Source organism: Erpetoichthys calabaricus, chromosome 2 (assembly GCF_900747795.2).
Source record: "Erpetoichthys calabaricus chromosome 2, fErpCal1.3, whole genome shotgun sequence".
Classification (NCBI taxonomy): domain Eukaryota; kingdom Metazoa; phylum Chordata; class Cladistia; order Polypteriformes; family Polypteridae; genus Erpetoichthys; species Erpetoichthys calabaricus.
The window spans coordinates 284255022-284271509 of record NC_041395.2 but is presented as its reverse complement, the minus strand read 5'-3'; the positions used below and the strand labels follow the sequence as shown (position 1 = coordinate 284271509).

General features: G+C 39.3%; 1 protein-coding gene across 1 annotated transcript in view; it reads left to right on the top strand.

Moving 5' to 3' along the window:
• Positions 1-16488, top strand: part of crtac1b (cartilage acidic protein 1b) — a 169786-nt gene that overhangs the window by 34968 nt on the left and 118330 nt on the right. The window contains exon 4 of the mRNA XM_028795662.2: positions 669-805. Coding sequence (XP_028651495.1) covers positions 669-805 — 137 coding nt within the window. The remainder of the gene's footprint in view (positions 1-668; positions 806-16488) is intronic.

Sequence of the window (16488 nt, the reverse complement as noted above, 5' to 3'; positions counted from 1 at the left end):
TTTCTGACTTAAAACTGATGTTGTGTGATGAAATGAGTTCAGAAATGGCTGGATGAATGGAAGATGTGCAGACCTTAATCAAACACAACTGTCAGATGAAAACGAATGGCTTACTTTTCAGCGTTTGTTAAATATTATTTTCAGATAACTGTATATAGTTATTTGTAGTGTTACACAATTTTATTCATCCTCCCATTTTCAAGGATTTTTTGAATAATCTAGAAGAACTGAAAGCTTCATGAAAAAAGAAAAAGATTTATTGAGCAACTGGTTAAGTGACTGTAAATCTCTTAATTTATGTTGTGGCCTACAACTGCTAATGAAGAAGCGTGACTCTTATTGAAATGTGATGTAAGATTTTGTCAACCACCTGCTAAGTGGGTTGCAGTTTGTCAGATATGCATTATTTTGAGGTTATCTTTGCATATTGCTAATTTTCCCAAATTAAGCATCCATTTTCACAAAGATCTGCTTGCAGAAAACTTAAAGGCATACAATACTTAGATGCCTCCTTGTCTTTTCCACTCTTTTTCCTATTTTAATAAAGATGTAGGGCATTTTTTACATTATTTAGGGTTTCAGGAGAAGTAACAAATGCACATTTTGACTTAGGCATTTTTTTCTTTTCACTTTTACTATTTTTGCATTGTTTCTGCAATCTCCCACAGGCCTGGCAACATATTCTGACAAGCTGTTTAAGTTCAGGAATGGCCGATTTGAAGACCTTCTGAGTGATGACATCAATGTACGAAGAGATGTGGCTAATCGAGTGGCAGGTCGCTCTGTTGCCTGTGTCGACAGAAAGGTATCCTATGCACAGTCATGCTACTCTGACATTTTGATTTGAATAATGTGGATTGTTTAATGCCGAGTTTAATCAATAACTATAGAATTCCACTTTGAGAGACTTCATTTCCTGCTACATACTCCATACTTTCATGCTCTTCATTTTAAACTTTTAATTTCACTGCTGGATGTAAATCTGTCAGAAGATATAACTGTCAAATCAATTAAAGAAAAAACTGCAGAACAGTCTAATGCAGTATTCCTATACTCTGTAATCCTTTAGCTTTCCCTACAGCACTGTTATAACTATACACTTTTGGTGGCTTTATGCATTTCTGAATTTGTTTTTAAGGTTTTCAGCTGTTTGTGAATTTTATTTTTACATTTGCAAGTCTTTGTTTAACTATTTTATTCAATGTGATCTGTGCATCACGTGACCAGGGTAGATTTGTCTTGTGATCGAGTGTTGAGTGTTTTGTGACTGAGATTGACAAGCTTTTGAACTAATCAGGCTTCTGGTATAAATATGGCTACAATTCCAGTTATAAATATCCTCCTTGTTGAATAATAAATAATAAAAAACAAGTTTCTTAGTGGTAATTTGTTTCTTTCTAAGTAAGCCAAGGGTTAGGTTTGTTTTGCGGTTTTTGAATCTTTTCATCTTAGACTTCGTTTCCTGGTTTGTCCCTTTGCTTTAATTGATTGTGCTCTTTGATTTCCTGGTTTTCTGACTTCAGCCTGGCACTTACTACAATTCTAGTTCACACTTATATCTGTTAGTCTTTTGTCTTTTCACAATAATCTCTGGAGACTCAGTCTTACAACATCAATACCGATTGGCATATACCCTGACAATTATAAAAGTAGGATATCTTATTTCTGTGAAGCCAATGTTGTTTATGGTGGGCCACACTAATTTATTGAGGCCCAGGAATTATGACAATGCATCAACTGTCGCAATCTCTCTATAATGATGCTGAAGCCTTTAGGATGTTTACTGTGGTATTCTGCTGCCTCACTGCGTGACAACATTAAATGTAAAGGCTGAAGTTACACTGTCCGGAGCTCAGGTAACCTAATATAATTTTTGTGGGTTCAAACCTGTCTGCATTTTTTCTTGCTCTCCACTTTATTAGTTTTAGAAAACTACATTACAGTAAGTAGGGCAATTGAACATACAATAACTGATACAATATTTCATATCATATTCAAATTCATCCTCCACACCAGCCCCCAATCTGTCTGTCTTGAACTGTCTTTATTAATATTAAGATGGTATTGGGGGCTATGCACGTAAATGCCTTTCTGCAAGACAATCTGCTTCTTTCTTTCTGGCATCACTCCTAAAAGAATGATTCAGCTGAAATTGTCCTATAATCAGACTTGGAATTCAATTTAATTATTCTTTACTTAACATATCCCCTATGATAGACCGGAGCTCTTTCTAGGATTGGATACAGCCTTGTGGTATCGGATAAGCTTCAATAGAACTGATCAGTTTTAAGAAGGGTCAATGAATTATTTAACATACAATATCCCCTGTGGTAGTCTAGCACACCAACAAGGCTTGGTTCCTGCTTTGTGGTGTCATGTACTGCAGTAAGAACTATTGTTAGAGATGATACATGGCTTTCTAAAGGCTCCACAATTCAGGCCTGGCCAGACCTCCTTTGCCTGCCCAGAATAAGTTTTACCCCAACTATAATGGCCTGTTTCATCCAATCCAAACTTGAAAGGAGTAGCCCTTAAAATATACTTAAAATGTGTCAAAATATCAAGATGCCTTGCAGGGGAAGGGAAACCACAAAATCCTTTGACTTGCAATCCACTAAATAATCTTTCTAAATTAAATGTATTTATTTATCTAAAAAATATCATAAAAATGCCCAAAAGAGCAAAAGGAGTTCCCAGTTGACAATATGAAAGAATATTCCAAGAACAGAGTGAAAAAATAATCGAAAACCAGCAAATCCAATCAGAAAACAATACTTACCAGAACATATGAACATAGTACATTTGACAAATGAGAGGAGCCAATTGAATTCATTCGTTGTTTAGCTAATAGCTAAGTTATCCCAATACCTCATCCAGATACTTCTTAATGTAATCAAGGTTTCCACTTCAACGACATGTCTCGGTTATTTGTACCAGATTCTCACAACTCATTCTGTAAAGAAATGCTTTCAGGCTTCAGTATTAAATGCACTTCTCTTTAATTTCCACTGGTGTCTTTAAGTACATCATTCATTGTTAAACCCCCTTACGCCTCCTTTCAGCACTCTTTACCTGAGGGGGGGATGTACCCCAAAATAAAGGTAAGACAGTCAATTTTTCATTAAAACCTGACTGATAACTTCTCAAATGAGATAGAATCTCTGTTTGTGTCACATTTAAACATTCTTTTACTTAAAAACAGCTGCTAAACTAGGAATATATATATATATATATATATATATATATATATATACTGTATATATATATATCACGAATATAAAAATATATCTGATGCACAAGTAATGACAGGGCAGTTTTCACCTCTGAGGTGTTCCCAGACATGTCAGCTGTACCTGTCTAAAGTTTTATGTTGATAACATAAAGAAATAAATAGTGACAGCATTTGGCCCCATGGGTCCTCCTCACCTATCCAAAACCTCTCCAAACGGGAATGCAGGATGGGAACAGTTTTATTGCACTTAAAACAGTGAATCATATAAAAACTCTGAGCCCCATCCCCTAATGCACTCTTACACCCAAGTACCCCCACCCCACCTACACATCTACATGACACTAAAAGGTTTGCTCCTGCTTCAGAAAGTGTATTATTTCCATTCTGCATGTTCTCAGTTGCATCTCATTATGTTCATATATTGTCATCTACATATCCTTGGAGACGTCACAGTCGCTGCCATCCAATGGTATAAAGTTTGAGAGTGTGTGACCTATTCAGTCAGAGTCAATGACCTGGAAGTGTGAGGTGGTACTTGCCAAAGGTGGCCTTGCAACCCCTCTTATTTGGAAGATATTTCATGATTGATACATCGTACAATAATGTGCTTGGAATTGTTTTAATCAGGAGAATCTACTGTAAGTACTGATGTGTAATTTATAAATGTTTGCTGTTGTTTTGAGAAGTAATATGTGAGAGCACACAAAAAATCAGAAGAACAGCATTCCACTGTTTCTGGGTTTTAGCCTATAGCTTACATTTGCTCAGTCAGTAAGAGCGTTCATTGAAAATCTATTAGTCGGGACTTCTTGATTGATGCATAACACTTGGGTATTCCTTATACAGAATAATTACTATAATTTTTTTCAGATATTTTTGTGACAATTTGATATACCACATGTATGATTTCATACCAGATTAAAAGTAAGCTGTAAATATTGTAACAATTTGATCACTAGGAGTGTGAAGTTGGCACCCATTGCTTGCAAAAGAGGTATTGTTTGTGTCAAAGTGTGGCATAGTTCACCTGTATGATACAGCGAAAGACTTTTAAAAAAATCACTCGGCCCGGTACTGAGCCACTCAAGGTGTGAATACGTTAAAAGAATTCTGATACGTGGTCAGTGATTTGAGAGAATTTTGAAAACTTGGATTAGGTCCACAAACAGACTCCTTCACAACTATAATGCACCACATCCGAGCTCTCTCAACACTGACCTAAATCGACAGAGGGGGGCTCATGAGTGGAGACATCAGGGGAGCACTGAACCTTAGGGTACCATCCACAAAATACAAGCGACATAGGATAACATACTTTTACACATAGGAACATTAAATTTTAAAATGAAATAATTGAAGAAAGCAAGGTGAAGGACATACATTTACATGAAAGAAAATAAAGAACAAAAACAAAGAAATATGAAATCTTAGTAAATAGACCCAAAAATATTAAATACACAAAAAAGCAACTGCATTCCAGGGGAGTGAATTTGGCTAAACCATCACATGTGTCTAATGGCACAAAGACTGGTTACATTCACTTGTATACCTCTAATGCGTCCCTTAAGCAATTTCATGTTTAGATGAATCTAAAGATGGATTGTTTAACATAATGACTTTAATTGTTTGGACAACAGACTATCCAATCCCACTTCCCCTCATTGTGGGCTAAATACACAATGGGACTGAGTGAGGGATACTGAAAGTGCATAATGAATAGAAAATAGCTCTGCTAGCTTACATCCAAAGTTTGTCCATTTTCTTAGCTCTTGTTTGTAAGGTAGTCATTTATGATGAATGCTATCACAAAATGTTTTGCAAGGCAAATTACATTTGAAGACAGGATGAAATAATACTCAATATTCACTGTACATAACATTATACACAGACGGTATGATCAACCATACAGTACTGCAGAAGTGCAAACAGCTGAACAATTTTTCCTCTCCTAGATGCAGACATTTAATTACACAGCTGTTGTGCGATGTACATTTCTCATTTACATAATATTAAATTAAAGCGTTTATCAAGTGTGAGAGCTTCCCTATGTCTTTGTATTTATGATCAGGTCTTTTATCCCCTTGCTTTTAAACGCAGGTGAAGCTTGTAGGATTTCAAAATGATGTTTATCTACTTTAATACATATTTATATATTTTTCTTCAAAGCTGGGTTGTTCACTTTTACTATATATACAGGGTGAGTCAAAATTATGTTAACACTAATGGTACTGGTATGTTTAAACTTGTATACAATTTTTGTGGACAATTTATGTACCACATATGGTACATGTGTTTAACATGATGGTGAACAGGTTGAGACATTCCTGTAAATCATCTTGCACATATGAAGTATGCTCTGTGAATAAATTTTTTCCACCATTCAAATGTTATCCACCCCATATATACATATATATATATATATATATATATATATATATATATATATATATATATATATATATATATATATATATATATATATATATATATATATATATATATATATACAGCACATCACCGGCTACAAATCGAGCAACTCCTTGGCCGCTGAGGGAGACGCTTCTCTGGCAGAGGAGCTGAACATCTTCTTTGCCTGTTTTGAGGTGACACCAACAGCAGCTCCATCACAGCAGCCTGTTCACAACAGCAATATACTCACAGTGGAAGAGTGTGAGGTGAGGCGGGTGATGAGGAAGGTGAACCCGAGGAAGGCTGCAGGACCCGACGGTGTGGCTGGATTGGTGTTGAAAGACTGTGCAGATCAACTGGCCGGAATCTTCACTAGGATTTTCAACCAGTCCCTGTCCAAGGCCACTGTCCCATCCTGCCACAAGTCCTCAATCATTGTTCCACTGCCGAAAAAATCCATCACGAACAGCCTGAATGATTTCCGCCCAGTGGCACTCACATCTGTCATCATGAAGTGCTTTGAGAAACTGGTGCAGAGTCATATCATCGCCTGCCTGCCAGCAGACCTGGACCCATTTCAATTTGCTTACAAATCCACAGAGAATCCACAGAGGATGCTGTGGCCACAGCCCTTCATGCTGCCCTGACCCATCTGGAGCAGCAGGGGAATTACGCCAGACTGCTCTTTGTGGACTTCAGCTCGGTGTTTAACACCATCCTCCCACAATGACTGGTGTCCAAACTGGCAGATCTGGGACTTCCATCATTCACCTGCAGTTGGATACTGGACTTCTTGTCTGGTCGCTCCCAGAGGGTCAGGCTGGGTCTCCACACATTCACTGCTCTCAGCCTCAACACCGGGACGCCGCAGGGTTGTGTGCTCAGCCCGCTCCTCTACACCCTCTACACATATGACTGTGTCCCCACTCACCATAGCAACAAGATTATAAAGTTCGCGGATCACACGAAGGTGGTAGGACTCATCTCGGGCAAGGAGGGTGAGCTGGCATACAGGGACGAGGTGGAGCAGCTGTCAGAGTGGTGCACAGTCCATAACCTGCTCCTCAACACCAAAAAAACGAAGGAGCTTGTTATTGACTTTAGAAAAAACAAAACTGACATCCAGCCACTCATCATTGGCGGGGCCTGTGTGGAGAGGGTCCCAGTGTTCAGGTTTCTGGGTATTGAGCTGGAGGATGACCTGACCTGGAGTGCCAACACCAAGGAGCTGCTGAGGAAGGCACAGCAGAGACTGTATTTTCTGAGAATTCTCAGAAAGAACCATCTCCCAAAAAATCTGCTCCTTGCTTTTTATCACTGTTCCATCGAGAGTGTGCTCACGTACGGACTGTGTGTGTGGTACGGCAGCTGCACTTCCTCAGAAAAGAAAGCGCTCCACAGGGTCGTCAGGACAGTGGAGAGAACAATTGGTTGTACCCTCCCCACTCTGGAACAAATCTACACCTCCCGATACTGCAAAAAAGCAATAGACATTTCACAGGATTCATCACATCCCGGTCATTGCCTCTTCCAGCTTTTGCCATCGGCTAAGAGATACAGAGCAGTGAAAACCAGGACAGACCGCCTTAAAAACAGCTTTTATCCAAAAGCAATCATGACCCTGAACTCAGAATAAAACTGCTCCATATCATTCTCCCAATGTGCAATATAGACCTTAAGTCAACAAGTGCAATTTGTATATTTTGTAAAGTACTTTTATTACTATCTATCTATCTATCTATCTATCTATCTATCTATCTATCTATCTATCTATCTATCTATCTATCTATCTATCTATCTATCTATCTATCTATCTATCTATCTATCTATCGTACACAACAGACAATGAAATCAATAGCTCCAGAGAACTGTTTGGTGAAGCTTCCAAACAGGGACAAACTAAAAAGGGAAGGTGTTAGGCTTTTATAATTGCAGGGAAGGAAGAGGCAGACCCATGTGGTTCAAAACCAGAAGTGAGGTTGGTAAGAGGTGTGGCTAGGAGGGAAATGCAGGAACTGGAGGAGTTTTAGGCAGGTTTCTGGTCAGGTAATCTGCAGAAGGGGAAGAAGACAGGTTAGTGCACTTTGTCAATCCCTGTCCTTGTTTACCGCCCTCGGTTAAGCCCTTAGCCTTAAGCTTGGCATCTAATCATTATTTTATAGAGTATCTTTTTTCAGTACACAGCAAACAAATCTAGAATTTAGTGTAACAAAGTACCATATAGGATTATTTGATGCATGCATACAGAGAATGAAAGCATGCAAGAATAAAAGATGAACTCTTAGTAGGTTGGAGTAGAGTCTGATGGTACGAGAGAAATGTATACAGAAGAGGATAACTAACAAGTGAATAGTTGTAGCCTATTAAACTGCAAGTGAGAAAATCCATCCATCCATCCATTTTCCAACCCGCTGAATCCGAACACAGGGTCACGGGGGTCTGCTGGAGCCAATCCCAGCCAACACAGGGCACAAGGCAGGGAACCAATCCTGGGCAGGGTGCCAACCCACCGCAGGACACACAAACACACACACACACCAAGCACACACTAGGGCCAATTTAGAATCACCAATCCACCTAACCTGCATGTCTTTGGACTGTGGGAGGAAACCGGAGCGCCCGGAGGAAACCCACGCAGACACGGGGAGAACATGCAAATTCCACGCAGAGAGAACCCAGGAAGTGAACCCGGGTCTAATAACTGCGAGGTAGCAGCGCTACCACTGCGCCACCGTGCCGCCCTAGTGAGAAAATCTTGATGGTAATTTGATGGGATATGAATGTCAATAATGAAGGAGTTTCACAGACAGATCAAACAGAGAGAGTTCCAAAATAGCGAGGTCACCAAGCAAAATAAGCTTTTGCAGATAGCTTCACAGGGAGTCTGTGGAATGACAGAGCTAAGTGACCATCAGAAAGGAAGAGAGACAGACAGTGATAGAGTGTGTCAATGAAGGAGACAGAAGAGGAGATAGACTCTAATGCGCTGGCTCTAAGCAGGTTGCCTTTACTTCAGAGTCTTGTTAAGAATATTTTTAAAGAGATCAAGTTTCTATGCCAATTCTCTGTGCTGAGCATTCAGAATTCAAGTATACACCATTTCTTATGTGTAATTTAACATGTTAGAATTCATAATCAATAAATTCATCATACATATGAGGTTGAGTAATTATTCCTTAATAATACGGTTATTCATACTGTTATCAAACTTTAAAAGCAAGAAGACATATAAAGAGATAACATAAGAACAATCTTACTCATACATAGTTAACCCAAGTGTTCAAAGTTACATGGCTGCAAATAGATGTACACAGAACTACTTCTTTCTATAGCTTGCTCCATGATCTGTTGTGGTGACCATATTTTTGACTCCATTTGCTTTATCAAATGGGAAAATAGGAATATGAACATGTCATGTGTTTTGTCAGTCAATATATTAGGTAACTGGAAAATTATTAGAAATAAAATAAACAATCTAGAGGTAATGATGTAATGACAGAATCTATAGAAGAACATTGAGCATCAGGGATGGATGTTAGGAATGTTTTATAGATGGTAGAAAAAGACCCCGACTTTGGCCAATATATAATTTTGAACTCTTAGAATGCTGTTGAATAAGAGTTTACACCGATGACAGTGGAAAGTTAGATACTTTTAAAGGAATCACAATAGTAAGTAAGAAAGGGTAAATGTATAGATTTAGCAATGGCCTGGAACAGCAACATAATTCTAATTTAATATAAAAAATGAATCATTATTGAAAAATATAGAATAGATAGCAAGATCTTCACATTCGCTTTGGTGTAGACAGCCAAAATGCTGTAACTGGCCCATTAAACTGACATCTTAATCAGTAATAATTACATATTATAGCAGTAAATCGTATATTACAATATGCTATTATAATTGGTAATATATTTTTTATCTAACTGCTCATAAATTTTCATAGTACTTGTGGCATGAGTATTTACCAAACCAATTTGAGTGTCAAAATTTAATTGCTATTTTTTTAGTATAATTAATTTCTGTTTGTCAAAGAGGTTAGCACTTCTACCTTATATCTTCATAATTCGGGATGTAGATTTTGAACTCATCAGTTTCTATATGAAGTTTGTAGTTTTCTCCTGACTTTGTTGTTATTTTTTTTTTCCACTAGATATTTTGGTTTTCCTCTCACATCTCAAACACATGCAGGTTAAAATATCTGCACACCCTGAATTGCCCCAATGTAAGTCAATATGGGAGCATGACTAAGATATTCTGGATTCTTCTGGTTGGTGCTGGTTCCCAACAACCCTGAACTGGATTAAGTAGGTTTGAAAAAGGAAAGGTGGATATCTATTTTTGAAACAAATTCTCAAAAAATCAAGATACTTACAATGTAACAGTATTTGCATTCTTCTCTAAATGATGCAAAAATAGCATCAAGTTTTGGAAGTCTAAATTGACCAGCAGATAAAAGATCAGATTTACTACCATGTTTACTTTCTGACCAGTCTTATCCCAGTACAGTGGAACCTCGGTTCACGACCATAATTCATTCCAAAACTCTGGTCGTAACCCGATTTGGTGGTGAACCGAAGTAATTTCCCCCATAGGACTGTATGTAAATACCATTAATCCATTCCAGACCGTACGAACTGTATGTAAATATATATATTTTTTAAGTTTTTAAGCACAAATATAGTTAATTACACCATAGAATGCACAGCGTAATAGTAAACTAAATGTAAAAACATTGAATAACACTGAGAAAACTTTGAACAACAGAGAAAACTAACACTGCAATAGTTTGCGCTATAGCGCTAAGAACCGCTCGCTAAAAACAATTTTTTATAATGAGTTTTTAAGCACAGGGAAAAAAATGAACATTTGAAAAATCCATAATTTAATAAACCACCAAGAAAAGTAACATTGCAACAATGCACGCTACGAACCGATCGCTGTAAACAGTAGTGAAAACAAAAACAAGCCCAATGCATTCTTTAAAGGCCTTCCTACCTTATGAGTCCAGCCCTCTCTCTCGCTCGCTCGCTCTCTCTCTCGTGTGTGCGTGTCTCACTTGCGCGCCTGTGTGTGTGTCTCTCTCTCTCGAGCATCTGTGTGTGTGTGTGTGTGTCCCTCTCTCTCGCTCTCTCTTGCTCGCTCACTCGCTGCACAGGATATGCACAGGGAGAGACTGAACACGTACAAACCGAAAGGGAAACTGGCTTGTTCATATACCGAGTGTGTGGTTGTGAACAGATGCAAAAGTTTGGTGAACTTTTTGGTCGTAAACCAATTTGTACGTGTTCTGAGACATTCGTGAACCGAGGTTCCACTGTATAACCGGAAAGGGGGGCTCGGGCAACACAGTGACAAGCAGTCGTTTCGGATCCCCCTTCCAGGTTATGAAGCACTTTGTGGACCTATACGATCTGGTCTCTGGTACATAAGTCACGCTCGTTTTTTGAGCTACCTACTGTCGCGGTAAAACATAACGGCGAGCAACAATGGTGATGTTACTCCCGGAGTCGAATAACGCCACAACCGAGTGTCCATTCCCCAAGACCACTCCTGTATTGGAGTCAGCCAGGAGATTTGACAGAGCATAGTACCATTCTCCTTTGGCCCAGGTGCAGTCCATTGGTTCTACATTCAATGGGCAAGTGGTGAGGATATGCCCCACCTTGCCGCACTTGAAATAGCGTGGCGGGGCAGGCACCGTCTTTCGGTTTCACCGGAGCCTCCGAAGCACGACGGGTGGGCTCAGGGGTAGCGGCACATCCCTCTTGGACCCCGCGAGACGACCTCTCCGACCCCCTGATTCGGGTCACCACCAGCTGCCGCTCCAAGACATCCAGAAGGCCGTTCATGTCTTTGTATAGATGTCTATGGACCTGCTGGGCGAGGTAGTCAGGCATGGCATTAACTAACCCCTCACAGGCTACCTGCTCTACCACCTGGTGAGCCTGGTTAATGTCTGGCCTTAGCCAGCACCCGAGCTTGCCCCAGAATTCGAACGCCTGGGCTCTAGCCAGGCGGTCGTGGTCGAATTTCCAGTGCCGCCATTCCCTCACCTGCTGGCCCGAGGTTACGCCGTAGCAATTAAAAATCTTGGCCCTCAGGAGGTCGTAATTGGCAGCTTCCTCCTCAGGTAGATTGTGATAGGCCCGCTGCGCGATGCCCTTCAAGTACAGAGCCAGTATGGACGCCCATTCTGCCCTCGGCCATTGGTTCCAAGAGGCAGTCCTCTCAAAAACCAACAAATACGACTTGATATCGTCCGACATGGCGAGTGGGACAATTGGAGGTGGTGGAGGCTGTGCGGGCTCCGGGTTTACCGCTTTCTCTGCCACCAGCCATGTCTTGGTCTCTGCCAGCTCCACCTTCGTGGCTGCCTGCTCCTGCTTGATGGACTGGAGCTCGTTCATCACTGTTGTTAACACTGTATTCAGGTCCTGCCCTTCCAACATTCTTCAGGCTGTGTATCCTGCCGGCTACACCACTGTAAGAAAGACAACAAACAATCATAAAGGTTTGGGGTTCCGTCCCTATATACTGTAAAGAAATCACGGTCAGTGAGGTTCTTGTACAACATAGACAAATGAGGGGTTGACAGGCAGACAATTTATGAGGTGGGAACGGAAGTGAACAGATGGGATGCTGGGAAGAAATTATGGTGGTGGATGGGACAAATGACATCATCAGGAGGGGACCAAAGGGAAGGAAGGAACCTGGAAGTGGCTGGTTTCTTTAGGAGTCCGGGTAAACTCACGGCGGCGGTGCTTCATTCTTTCTGAGGAAATAAAGAAAGAGAGGTTAGTACCCCGCCGTTGTCCCCTGGCACGACATGTTGCGGTGCACGTTGGGTCCTTCAGCTGCTCTTTATGCGCTCGTGCGTGACTATATATATATATATATATATATATATATATATATATATATATATATATATATATATATATTATAAATATAAGATCATACTCAATTACTCACACTTACATTACTAGATAGCATATTTTTGGATGTCTAATGTATGTTATTATCCTGTTTACTTATTCTATGACGCACATTATTGAAAAGTTGGACTGCACAGGGGTAAAAACTGGTCTTGAATTGAAAGGTACTAGTTTTGATACTACATACCTATGACCTGACCTCAGTTTGGAAGACAGCCTGTGCCTGGTGTGAGTAGGGTGACAAAGAATTGCATCAGTCCTATTTCTTCCATGTTTGGTGTGTATGGACTTTAGTGTTGGAAGAGCAGAGCTAGTGATATGTTGTGCCTGCTACACCATCACTTGTAGTGATCTTTTTCTTGGCTATGGTACTCCCATATGTCTCCAGCAGGAGGCGCATGCTCCCTGGGATTATGTTCTTTATAGATATGCAGGACATACTTGAACCTGTATATATATTCATAAACCATGGTGTAAATAATCAGATGAGAGAAATATGGTATAAAAACATATATACAGTATATACATATATATTTAATTTGCTTTAAAATGCTGATTTCACTTCCAATATACAATGTAGCATAATCATTTATTCATACATATCCAGGCCGGAGAGAAGCCATTGGAGCAGTACAAATCAATGTCCAGTTTTTCAGTGGGGAATACTGATGATTGTACACCTGGTTCAGTGAAGTGCAGGAGGCATTCTTCTGGCTTCTTCAAGCTCCCTCACCATTATAAATACTCAAACATTTTGCATATTCAGTGAGCTTTTTATGAACTTTTCCAGGTATGGGTAACTACCAACTGAGCTATGTTATACATGGACTGTGCTCTTCTCAAATAGCATCATCTTTTTTCCTATCTGCGCAGAGTGCACCTGCTCAAATCCCTCATGGCCTCTGCCTGAAAGTGATGGGCCAGGCCTGAGGTAATAGGTCAGGCCTGCTTTAATCAACCAAGACCCCTGACTTAAAGAACTGTCCCTACATCAGCTGCACAAATCACAATTATCAAATAGTTATTTTTCAATTCTGGCTACACCATGCAAGACTGTGATATCTTCTGTCAGTACCCTCTCCAAAGTGCTGCGGCAGAATCACTAGTATTTGTTTTTACATTCCACAATCCCCCAAGCATCTGAGGAAGTGAAGGTTCTGCTGTGCTTTTTTAATGATGGCAGTGTTTTTTGTGACCAGTTTAGTTTCTCTACGATTTGGAGACTGAGAAATCTAGAAGTATAAACTCTCTCCACCTCTGCTCCGTTAGATAGATAGATAGATAGATAGATAGATAGATAGATAGATAGATAGATAGATAGATAGATAGATAGATAGATAGATAGATAGATAGATAGATAGATAGATAGATAGATAGATAGATAGATAGATAGATACTTTATTAATCCCAAGGGGAAATTCACACTTAATTTAATGTAAACTGGAGAGTAGTTCACTTGTCCCCTTCTAAAATCCTCAATCATTTCTTTAGTTTTGTTTATGTTAAAGTGAGGTTACATGAATGTGACACCAGTTAGCCAGATTGTTAATCTTCTGACTCTATGCACTCTCATTGTTGTTTGTAATGAGACATATGACTGTGGTGTTGTCTGCAAAAGTAATTCTATGATTAATGTCAAATCTGACTGTAGAGTCAGAAGTAAAAAGATTTGGGCTCAAACAGCAGCCTTGTGGAGCTCCAGTGTTCTCCATAAGTGGTGATGATGATTTTTGCCAAGTCTACCTGAATTCTGCATGTTAGAAAATCCAATATCTACGTTCAGAAGGAATTGGGCTGGCACAGTTCTCTAAGTTTTACAATCAGTTTGGAAAACATAATAGTATTGAAAGATGAGCTGTAGTCAATAATCAGCATCCTAACAGAAGCATTCTGGCTAACCAGGTGATGAAGGACATTGCGGAGGGTCTGTGATACAGCATCACCCACAGATCTGCTTAACTGGTAAGCAAACTGCAGAAGGTCCAGAGCGGCAGGAATAATGGTGTTAATATATCGTAGCACAAGCTTTTCTAGATATTTCATGACTATTGACATGAGGGTAACTGGGTGGTAATCTTTCAAACATGTAACTCTAGGCCTTTTGGGCACAGCCAAAATGGTGGCCATTTTGAAATCCTGTGGGATGGTTGCCTGTTTTAGAGATGAGTTGAAGATTTTAGTAAAACCTCCAAACAGTTCTGAGGCACAGATATTTAGTACCTGGGTTGTAATCTGTCTGATCCTTTAGTTTTGTGAGGGTTAACTCTCCAGAATGCTTTACAAATCTTTTGCTCAGTTACTTGAACCTTGAATTCACTTTGCTGAACTGGAGATCTAGTAGGTTTTTCCATGTTTTTGCTTTCAAAGCGAGCATAGAATATGTTGAAATTGTTGGGGAGTTAGGCATTAGCAGTTAGAGTATCTGCTAGAGCCTTTTTAATATATTAAAGCTTGAAAACATTGCCACAACTGCTTTGATTCCGCACTGTTGTACTGCTTTTTGAGCTTGGCTTTATATGCCCTTTCAGCTTGACTAATAATCTTTTCTAGTGCATACTTTGATACTTTGCACAGTTCTTTATCACCACAGATACATGCCATTCTCTGCTCTCCTTGTCATGTATCTCTCTGTTGAACCATAGTTTTTGGTTGTTGCCAATAAATGAGTGAGGACCAACTATAGCTTCAAAGTCATTAGAGATGTAATAGTAACTGTCATAGATGTCTGATACTTTATAAATAGCCATGATGATAACAGTGAATGGTAAAAATAAAAAAATGCAATAAGCTTTCATGAAAAAGTATCCAGGGAAAACATTGAGAAACAAATGGTGCCCCCCACTGTTTCACCAGTTATTTTCTCAAACTCTTTGTGAGAAAATTCTCACAGTCACAGTCAGACATCTATTTTTGGCTTTTTGCTGCCCAGTCTATTTACCCATTTTCAGTTTTCCGATTGCACTTGCTCATTAACACTGTGGTTTGGGAGTGATAATTAGGAAAGAGGCATGCTTATTACACCTGTTGTAACAATGGCAAAGAAAAACTAACTCAGAAACCAGGATGTTTACAGGATGTAAAGCAAAAAGTTTAGTTGGCCTTGTTGGCTCAGTAGAAGGTTCCTTTCCTTTTCTGACTTTTATTGTACATAAAAACAGGAGTAGTACTGCCCATAATAAAAGAATAAAACATCTATTAATTTTTTAAATAATCCTTTTGTATTATATTGTTCTTTGAAGTCTTTAGTGGCAGCATTAATTGTTCAGCTGTGATGCCAGTCTATACCAGACATAATGTAACATTCTCAGATTCACCTAATCGAGTTCAGGGCTGCAGGGGGCCAGAGCATATCCTGGCAGCACTAGACACCAGGCAGGAGCGCAGGATGCCAGTTTTACACGAGGCCCACTCCTTCACCAATTCATACAATGGTAAATTGGCTTTGCCAGTTAACATAACATAACATAACATGTATGACTTTGGGGATTAAGGAAGAAAATTGGACTGCCCAAATGAAATCCAATGCTGTCATGAGAGAAAGTAATGGCTCTATAAGGACAATGGTTAAGCTAAGAAATTGAAATTACTAAGTTCTATCCTATTGTTAAAATATTTCAGTCTAAATAAGACATATATATATACTAGCAAAATACCCGCGCTTCGCAGAGAAGTAGTGTGTTAAAGAGGTTATGAAAAAGAAAAGGAAACATTTTAAAAATAACGTAACATGATTGTCAATGTAATTGTGTTGTTATTGTTATGAGTGTTGCTGTCTTATATATATATAATATACACACACATAAACATAAATATACATATACATATATACATATCTACATATACACATATCTACATATTGTAACAGATGAGGCTTTTGTCCACCTCTCGAACCCTCAGGTACCACTC